Raw genomic sequence first — 10,436 nt, forward strand, 5'->3', positions numbered from 1 at the left:
CACCCAAAAGAAATGAGAGCAAAGCAAGAACATCAGAAGCTTGAAAAAACTGTCCACGTTCTACTAGTAAATGTATTTTTAAGTTGTAAGACACAGGCTGGAGGAGATATTCACTGAACAGAAAAAAAGAAACTACCGTATTTTTCGGACTATAAGGCGCACCGGATTATAAAGCGCAATATCAATGAACGGGTCTGTTTTCATACACAAGGTGCATTAAGCGAAACAAGTTCATTTTGACAGATTTTTGAGCGCCATGTACCACATAAAATCGGTTTGAGGTCAGTAAGCACAATTAGAATTAATATATAAGGCTCACTGTCAATTTTTGAGGAAATTAAAGGATTTTAGGTGCGCCTTATAGTCCGAAAAATACGGTATTTATCTCCTATTTCATTAGCAGTTTCTGTTAAAAAGAACAATTCCGTTTTAGCCAGTTAAATTTCTTTAGCAGCCCAAAGCAATGTCTAAAAACAGACCGTTTTAAATGTTGCAGCAGTGAGTGTGTGGCTGCTGAGAGCAAAAACAGATTTTCAAAAACACTTGGGCGATCTTTTATATGGTTGTTTTTTCAATGGATGAATTATGTTTTGTAGCTGTGACAAAATATAATGGCATAAATGAATTAGTTTTCTCTTCATCACGCTTCTCTTTAGGTTTAGCTTTAAGTTGGCATGTACTGTGCACATCATGATGTGCAGCAGAACCCCGGCTACCTGCGCTCGTCTGTAGTACTGCTTGGTGATGGTTTGGTACCTCTCCTGGCCTGCTGTGTCCCTGCACACAAACAAACACACACAAGTTTTATGTGGAAAAAAATCTATAAAGAATAGGAGAAAGTCAAAAACAACATGACTACTTTGATAGTTTATGAGCTAAACTTACTCCGTTATTGTTCATCAAAGCAAAACCATAACCACCACAACAGTTCTGAGTGCTGAAATAAATGTGCCGAGAAAAAACGAAACCAAAGCCTCCTCAATTTGAAACCCTCGAAAGAGTGCGTATCACCATATCATTTGATATATGCATATTAAAAATTTACCAAGTTATACCCATTTTTGTGTTTTCTAGGGTTGATATGAGGTGGTGACCATTGTCAAGGGAATGTATATTATTTGCGCCACCATGCTCCGTAATTTTACTGCTCTTTCATTGATGTTGTGAATGAAATTAAAATATTCTATGGTCCTTAATCTATGTAACAATCCGTCTTCATGTGACTGGTCAGTAAAAGGACAGCTGAGATACTTTTTATTATCCCCAAGGTCTGACTGATATGATTACAGAGACGTGTTTCTTTGAGAGTCCTTGGCCTTCCAGATCCTTCTCCCTCTGTGCGCAGCTGGGACTGCTACAAAACTGATTGTTTTTCTGTTCAGGGAGTCAGAACGGGTCAGAGCCTCAGACAGGTGAAAGCACTGATAAGTGTGAACTTGTAACTGCATTGATCTGTGATTACTGGCTGTTCTCCAAAGCTTTGTAAATAAATATGATGAAGCCTACACCTGGTTGCTTTGGGAATCCCTTTTCTCTGCGACACTATGTTGTCCCCATGAGGGAATCGGTTGTAGATAGTGATGTCCTAATACCAGCCTCAAGTACTCGTAAATGGTAAATGGACTCAGTACTTATATAGCACCTTTCTATCTAATCAAGATACTCAAGGCACTTTACAACACAATCTGTGTCGTCATTTATTCATTCATACAGCACTCTAATAGATCTCTACAAAGCTCATCTGAATCTGTAGAGACTAATCAGTGCTTTTAGATCACAGTCATACACCGATGACACACATCGGAGGCAATGAGGGGTTCAGTGTCTTTCCCAGGGACACTTCAACATGTGGCTGCTGGTGGAATCGAACCCTCAACTCTCCCATTGGAGAACGACTGCTCTAACCACTCAGCCACAGTTGCCCCATGTTCGTGTTTGGACTCATAAAAACGACCAAATATTTAGGACCAATACTGCTTTTATGATTGGTCCTCTTCCATTTTGCACTTGAGGACAAAAAAAAAAAAATCCATGGTTTAAAGATATTTTAAGATAAACACAAGCGATATTAAGACGGCAAACTGTTTGCTTTGTTCTTAATAAAAGAAATGTGTCTCTAAAGTTGTTGTATAATATTTAAGAACTAACTAACTAACGTACTTTTTGCCATATAAGTCACACCTTTTTGCATAAATTTGCATGCCCTGCGACTTATACGGCGAAGCGACTTATTTATGTTTTTTTCCCCATATTTATTACACAAATGTTGGCTGAGATCTGATGATTTCATTCATTCTGACATAGAAAATATTGAACACTACCATTTTCAGCCACTAGAAGGCCCTCGACTTATATGACAAGCCAAGTGTCTCAGTAATAGGTAAAAGTGGCTATTAATGAGATACTTGGCTTGCCATACCAAGCCACCTTCATCTCGCTCAGGAACTCCTGGATCAAACGTCCAATCAGCTTCATTTCGCTGCGCCGCCCAGGAGAAATGCAGCTGATTTGACCACTGAAGTGCTTTTATTAAGGAAAAGTTCAACTGAGACACACCTTTACTATAATGTCGAGCAAACAAATTGTTTTTAGGTGGTTATCTTGTTAAATTTCGAAGAAATGCACGGTGAGTACCCCCTCTGTGTGCTCCCGCAGCCACGAATCGATTTTTGAAATGCAGCTGATTTGACCATCAAAGTACATTTATAAGGAAAAGTTAGACTGAGACACACCTTTACTATAATTTCAAGCAAGCAAATAATTTGTTTTAATCTAGTTAAATTCTTGTTTAAGTCTCCTCCCGTGCACGCTCCCGCGGCCGCCATTTGGCAGCCAATCGATTTTTGGCACAACACCGGCCCACGTTTCCGGGTGGTCAGCGGTGACGCATGATAGATGCAACTTATTTATGTGGGTTTTTTTTCCCACTTTATTAAATATTTTTGGTCTAATGCGACTTACTGTATAGGGGGACGGGCGACGTGTACGGCGAAAAGTACAGTACTTGGTATAGGCAAACACCCAAACTGAAGTACTTGTACTCACTCTGAAAAAAAACAAACTAGTATCTGGACACCCCAAGTTGTAGAGGTTCATCCAGTGATTACTTTCTGAGTTTTATTCAAATCCGTCCAGTGGGTTATGAGATATTTTGCTAACAGACAGACAAGGCTGACTCCAATAATTAGTACTAAAGTTTTAAACAGAGATTACAATCTGTTTGAGCTTGGAATACATCTTGATGATGACTCTCAGCAACTATCATACTAAATTTTTGCTGAATATGAGTAAAATAGACCGAGTTATAGCTATTTTTGTGTTGGCTAGGGTTGACTGGCTGTGGCTGCCATGTTGAATCAGCTACACTTCAAAATGATGTCATCTGTAGATGTGCCTGACACTCACACACAGCCAAAACATTTCCGCTCCACCTTCACCAACAATACCTGCATCAGCTTACCATATCTGTATCCGCACTTTGATCCCATCTATGAGGAGGGTCTTCATTTTGAAGTCAACTCCTGTAAGAAAGAAAGTTCGTTTAGGAAATACAATAATTTGATCACAATCTGAATATGTTGGTTGAATGCTTGAAAATTCTAAGAGTTCTGTAAGAGCTATAAACTCTTTTTCAACTTGTTTTACAGACAACATGCTCACTATCATCCATCACAGGCAGCCCTGATCTAATGAGAGCCACGCCGTCTCTATAATCAGCCTGTTAGGAGACCAAGCTAATGATCCGGTGGCCGTTCTCTTCGATTTTCTACATCGGCCGCATGAGAGGCGAAATGAGGAAAAATGGCAGAAATAATGACAGCAGTGGGAGGGTCCAAATGTGAAATAGTTTCTGAAATCCACCTCAAACGATGTTCCTTTTTATGTTTTACTTTTTTTTTAAATGCTTTTTTAGTAAATAAAACTTTATTCCAAATTTGGATTATTTTCACAGAAAGTGCATTTTTGTGACAGCTTGTGTTCAGGATGCAATAATGTGATAAGAATACAGCAAAAAGCCTTTTCTCCACACACTATACACCAATAATTCAGCTCAATTCAGTTTAGTCCTATAGCACAAAAATAGAAGTCCTCTCAGGGCACTGAACAAAAACATTCACATACTTTGTACATAAAAAGCCAAGTAAAAATAATCTAGTAAACCTAGTAAAAGTTATCTATCTAAGGAAGCCAGCAGATGTGTTGAATCTTCACTTCGTCACAGTCTCCCATCCTGAGCAAGCACAAAGGCAACAGTGGAAAGGAAAAACTCCTTTTTTAACAAGAAGAAACCTCCAGAAGAAACCTCCAGCAGAACCAGGCGAACGACGAGTGGCCACCTGCTTCGGCCAGCTGGGGTTAACAGCAACTGCATGAGTCCTTCACCGATCGCTTCATTTGTTAAAGACTCTGTGATTATTGCACTGCAGACAGATCACATTCTCTATAGAGTATTATAATACAGTAACATAGTTCCCAGTGTGGTGCATTCATCATCTTCCGCTTATTCCGAAGTCGGGTCACGGGAGCAGCAGCTTGAGCTGAGCAGGGAGGCCCAGACATCTCTTTCCACAGCCACCTCTTCCAGCTCTTCTGGGAGGACCCCAAGGTGTTCCCAGACCAACTGAGAGACGTAGTCTCTCCAGCGTGTCCTGAGGTCTCCTCCCACTTGGACATGCCCGAACCACCTCAACTGGCTCCTCTCGATGTGGAGGAATAGCAGTTCTATTCCGAGTCTCTTCTGACAACTGAACTTCTCACCCTATCTCTAAGGGAGAGTCCAGCTACTGAGGAGAAAACTCATTTCAACCGCCTGTGTCCATGATCTCAATCTTTCGGTCACTGCCCAGAGCTCGTGACCATAGGTGAGAGTAGAAACGTAGACCGACCGGTAAACAGAGAGCTTTGCCTTACAGCTCAGCTCTCTCTTCACCACAACGGACCGGCACAGAGTCCACAATACTGCAGACGTTGCACCATTCCATCTGTCAATCTCACGCTCCATTCTTCCCTCACTCAGGAACAAAACTCTGAGATACTTGAACTCCTCCACTTGAGGCAGAACCTCACCCTTGACCTGAAGACCACCCTGCTGTGTGGATGCAAAGTGTGGTACAAAGACAACTATATACTGTATCAGTCAAACAGAAGAAATAATCAGTAACCCTTCATCATCTCAACCACTCATTATCATCAACAACCTGATTGTAGAACATGTGGACCACTTGAAATATCTTGAACTCACACTGGGCAACAAAATATCCTTCACCAACACACCACCAACATCCGAAAGAGAAGCTACCAGAGACTGTCTGCCATCGGGAAACTTAAAGCACTGTATGGTAAATGGACTGTACTTATTTAGCGCCAAGCTACTCAAAGTGCATTACTGTACACTACAATCTGTGTCCTCATTTACCCATTCATACAACACTCTACTATATCTATACGAAGCTAATCTGCATCTGTAGAGATTAATCAGAGCTTTATCACATTCATATACTGACGAGACACACATCGGAGGCAATGAGGGGTTCAGTGTCTTGCCCAGGGACACTTCAGCATGTGACTGCTGGTGGAATCGAACCCTCAACTCTCGCATCGGAGGACGACTGCTCTAACCACTCAGCCAGAGCCGCCCTGTATGTGGTTCTTCATTTCCTCATTTCTTGTACCGGAGCAACGTCCAGCTTATTTTGCTTTGTTGTGGCTTTTATAATGTGTTTGTAAAACCAGTCCAAACTAACGGTCGTTACCAGTACAGCCTTTGGGAGGACAATTCACGCTTCCGCTACCTGGAAGTACGATAGGGCTCTGAGATGAAGAAAAGCGTGTTTAAGAAAAAAAGACTTTGCTGAACAAGAAACCACATTAAGGGAATTTATGTGTGACATTTGTGCTACAGTATGTCTATCTGATTAGAGTTTGTTATATAAGTATTATGGAAACAAATTTCTCCCCTGAGGATAAGAAAGCATAAAGTAAATGTAGCTGATAACTGTATGTATGAGCATCTAATACGTCCTGTAATTACAAGTATCCATGTCTACAGCATGGGAGAGAGTATGGTAGATTAATATAAGATGAAACTAAATTGATAAAATCCAATGACTCAAATTTGATACTATTTTTTTTTTTCTTCCGTCCATCTTCTCTGACTAATGAGTTTAAGTCCATTAAATAAACAACCCCTCAGGCTTCCCCAGCCCACTATAATCCCTGAGAAATCAATAACCGGTTCATTCCAATTAACCCGATAGTCAGCACCCAGCCGTCATCACACTCAGAGAAGAAAAAAAATGTTTGCGCAGTTCGATTGATTTGCATCATTGCGAGAGCTGCTGTCTCTGCTTATGGTTGAATTCTGCAAGGTTTGGTATAATTTCAAGAAACTGGACAGAACAGATGCACAATAGCTAACCTGGCTGACTGCATTTCATTGTTTTTTAACAGTGGCTGGAGATAAGTGAGCGTTCGTCCGATTTGAGTGCAGAGGTTAGACAGTCGGAGACCTCATTGAAAAATCAATCCATCCTTTGCCTTTAACGAGAGCGTGCTCAACCTCGGTGAAAGGTCAGAACAGCAATCGGTGGCTCAGCCTGGAGCCTGAGAGGGAAATGAGTTTAAAAAAAGCGTCTTGCCTTGCAGTCTCGGTGTTTTAGATTCAGCATACATTCAGACTTAAGTAAATTGCAGATCAGGGGCCTCATGCACAAATACTTGCTTGGATTATACTGAAACATCGCGTACGCTTCAATCGAGAAAACAGCATATGCACAAATAAGTTAAGTTTCAAACTAAACAAATCACAAAACTGCAACGTGAATGTAACGTGGATCGCAACACATTATAGAAATGTAGTGTAGTAGAAAGTACAGCTACTTAATGTAAAATGTAGTGGAGTAAAAGTCCAAAGTACCCATATTTAACTCTACTTAAGTAAAGTACAGACACATGAAAATTTTACTCAAGTACAGTAACAAAGTACTTGTATTTAGTTACAGCCCACCACTGTAAAATGACCAAAGGTGCAACAAAAGCAAGAGGTCAAAACAAAAAATATAGAAAAAGACAAAAACTGATTTGGGATAAGAGAACAAAAACTGGATATTAAATTGAAGGGAAGTGGCGAATAACAAAAGGCAGTTGAAGTAACTGGTCATACAAAACTTAATCATCAAGAAACCCAGCAACATTAAGCAGCCATCTTTGGGAATATTCCAGAGACATAGCTTTATCTATTTTTTGGCTAAAAGTTATAATAAACCATTTATCAGAATCCTTCTCGATAAAAATCCCCTTTGATTTTATTAAGCAGAGGGTTACCTGAACCCTGCATGGTGAGTTTTTCTTTAGTTTAATGTTTGTTCTGATCATTTTTGAACCAGTTGTTGTCACTGGAAGCAGCAACGTGCTGTGTTCAAATCTTCACTCTTTGCTCTGATAATGAAATTACTAATCTTCATATTTTATGCCACGTTTGATGATCACAAGATAACTGCAAAATGGCTCTGGACAGTGTTAGGGAAAAAAATTATAAGAGTTCAGATGTCATTTTGACAAACGTCACAAATGTTGCTGCTGATCTGACAGCTCACTGTATATATGCATGCAGAGCAGGTAATGAACATCCAGTCGCAAGAATTCATTCATTCAACCTTTATTTATACACGTTACACAGTCATAAAGCATATACAATGAAAAGTAAATAAAAGCTGTGATATAAAACAAAATAAAATCAAGCTACATTATAAAACAGTGTAAAATACTAAAAACAGGAACATGTCTGCGGTGGTTTTTGCCATGAACTTAGCAGTTGTTTAAAATCCCTTAGAGAGATCAAAGTTGACAACTTCAGAGCTTTTTGCAAGGTGTTCAAGATTACAGGAGCAGAGTAAGAGAAGGCCCTTTGCCATATTCAGTCTGCACTGAGGGGATGCTGCAGGTAATGATGTCTTCAGCGTAGCTACACTGACGACGTGACATGTAGGCGGAGATGTAAGAAGGCAACAGACCAAGGAGTGATTTAAAGATGAAAATATATCAGTGAGAGAGTCTGCGTGAAGTTAATGATGACCAGTTAAGAAACCTGAGACCACCGAGGTGCTCCACACTACGCCACAGGAAGTTCTTCCTCCAAGTAGCTGTCAAACTTTTCAACTCCTCCCCCTTTTTACACATAGGACAATAAAATGAATCCTGCACTACAATAAACACTTTAATGTTTCTGTCTGCACCTGTTTTAGAACGTAATTGCTGGTATTTTTTTTTTTTTTTTTTTTTTTTATCTTGTGTGATTCCTTGTGTATGTTCCTTTGTACTGAAACTCTGGCACAACAATTTTCTGCAGGACCAATAAAGTTCCTATCCTATTAACCAGTGCACTGATGGGTGCGGTAGTTACAGCCAGTTATGAATCTTAGTGCACCATGATAGACAGCATCCAACATCTGCAGGGTGCTTGTAGGAGCGTTTATGTAAATCATGTCAATGTAGTCGATGGAGGGAAGGAAAGTTGCAGTTACAAGGCGTTTCTTAGCGTTCAAAGTTAAACAAGATCTATTTCTGAAAAATAAACCCAGTTCTTTATCAAGTTTTCAACATGAGGCTTAAAAGAAATATGTGCATCAACCAAGATTCCCAAGTATTTGTAAGTCAACAAACTCAATAGAAACACCATTCGTAGATAAGATAGGACTTCTAGTACCAACTTCCTGTTTAAAAACATCATCCCTTTGGTTTTCATCAGCATTTAGCACCAGTTTGAGATGAAACCAATCTGACTGGATGATGTCGACTGCAGACTGTAAAAGCTGGAAAACCTTAGCAACTGTTCTAGCTCGACTATAAACAACTGTGTCGTCGGCATAGAACCGTAAGGATGCATCAGGAATAATCTGACCTACATTACTTATATAATGTTTTGGTGCACCCATTTATCTGTCAGGTGTGAGTGCTCTCAGGCAGAGCTGACCACTTAAGACAGATATAGCGTGAGGTATGAGTGTCCCAGATTAACAGAGTTTTTATAACTAAAAGCACTTCAACTCTCTGAAAGACTGTGACAAAATTGACAAATACCTAAAAAGCATTCATTAAAGGAAAATTACCAAAAAAAAACCTCAGAGATTTCATTATCAGTGTGACATTGGAAGACTCAGAGAGTCAGGAGAAAACCGTACACCAATGACAAGAATGAAAACTACCCTGAGTGGCCGTCCTACAGACTAAAACCACTGAATATCACTGCAAGTAGCACTTTTGAAAAGCTGCTTTAGGGAGCGTGGTTGATCAGTGCATTCATGCAAATTAAAAAGAAATGCCTTCATGCAATGTACCGTAAAAACAAGGGTCAGAAACATTGTCGCCTCCAGAGAACCAAAAAGACGGATGGAAGCCTTGGTTTAATTCTAGGGTGCAAGAAGACAGAAATGATTTTTTTTTTTCCACAGCATTCCTTATTTTTAGTTATTGATGTGTAAAAAAAAAAAACCCTAGAAAATAAAAGAAGACTGAAGAAAAATGCTCCACTGTATTTTATAGCATTGGGTTACAACGTGTAAAAGAGGAAAAATGCAGGAACATACTGAAATATTTCTTCTGATATACAATAAAATCATACTTTCTACGTTCCAGGAAAAAATAAAGATTAAAGCTACAGAGAGTTTGTTGCTCTTTAGAGCGAGAAACCATCTGTGACGGCTGTGATCCAGGCCCGACCCTTCAGACTAACAAGCAGAGGCGAGGCAATTGTGTATGACCGGACCGTGACCCAAACACCGCCGGGATCACAACCAGAGCACAGCAGCTCATTGAGACCTGATATAAAGCCCGGCCTGCTGCGTCTTTTATAGGTGGTTTCACAGCCAGGAGCTCCAACAGAGTCCAGTAATGAGAGCACCAAAGGTAAAGGTGAGGAAGATTAAACTGAGCAGTGTGACTGAATACTAAATCACCTCAACTCTGTCTGGAGACATGAGGGCGTGAGCTGGGAAATATATAAAATGAGATGCATCAACAAGTTAAGCTGTTGCTTATTCGGATAAAACTCCGATACAGTGGACTGATTACTGTAGACAAAACTCATATATTTTAAATTCTTTTAGAAAATAAATTATTGCATTAAATATTGTCAATTAGGTGTGAAAGAAGTTTGGACTTAAAAAAAATATTCATCTCATTGAGCATGCATCAGGATATCTATTCATCTCAGTTACTAAAAGGAGCCACACAAGGACATCAGAAGATATTTAACTATTTTTTACTTGCAAGGACAGACGGTCACAACAGGCTTACACAGATGTACAAAGTTAAATGCTTGGATCATCTGGATGGTTACATTTTTGTTGAGACATTTCGTCCTTCATCCAAAGGATTTCATCAGACTGAGGAGCCACAACAAACTCAGTCCCACAAGCAGCACACTCCCATAGTGGGAC

At 39.8% G+C, this 10,436-nt stretch overlaps 1 protein-coding gene across 1 annotated transcript in view; it reads right to left on the minus strand.

Moving 5' to 3' along the window:
- The window catches only part of rab15 (RAB15, member RAS oncogene family), a 22,812-nt gene that overhangs the window by 3,818 nt on the left and 8,558 nt on the right, over window positions 1-10,436 (minus strand). The window contains exons 2-3 of the mRNA XM_037685591.1: window positions 3,461-3,521; window positions 717-777 (exon numbers count right to left, since the gene is read on the minus strand). Of these exons, the coding sequence (XP_037541519.1) occupies window positions 717-777; window positions 3,461-3,521 (122 nt within the window). The remainder of the gene's footprint in view (window positions 1-716; window positions 778-3,460; window positions 3,522-10,436) is intronic.

The sequence above is a fragment of the Nematolebias whitei genome, chromosome 12 (genome assembly GCF_014905685.2).
Source record: "Nematolebias whitei isolate Nwh7 chromosome 12, NemWhi1, whole genome shotgun sequence".
NCBI lineage: Eukaryota > Metazoa > Chordata > Actinopteri > Cyprinodontiformes > Rivulidae > Nematolebias > Nematolebias whitei.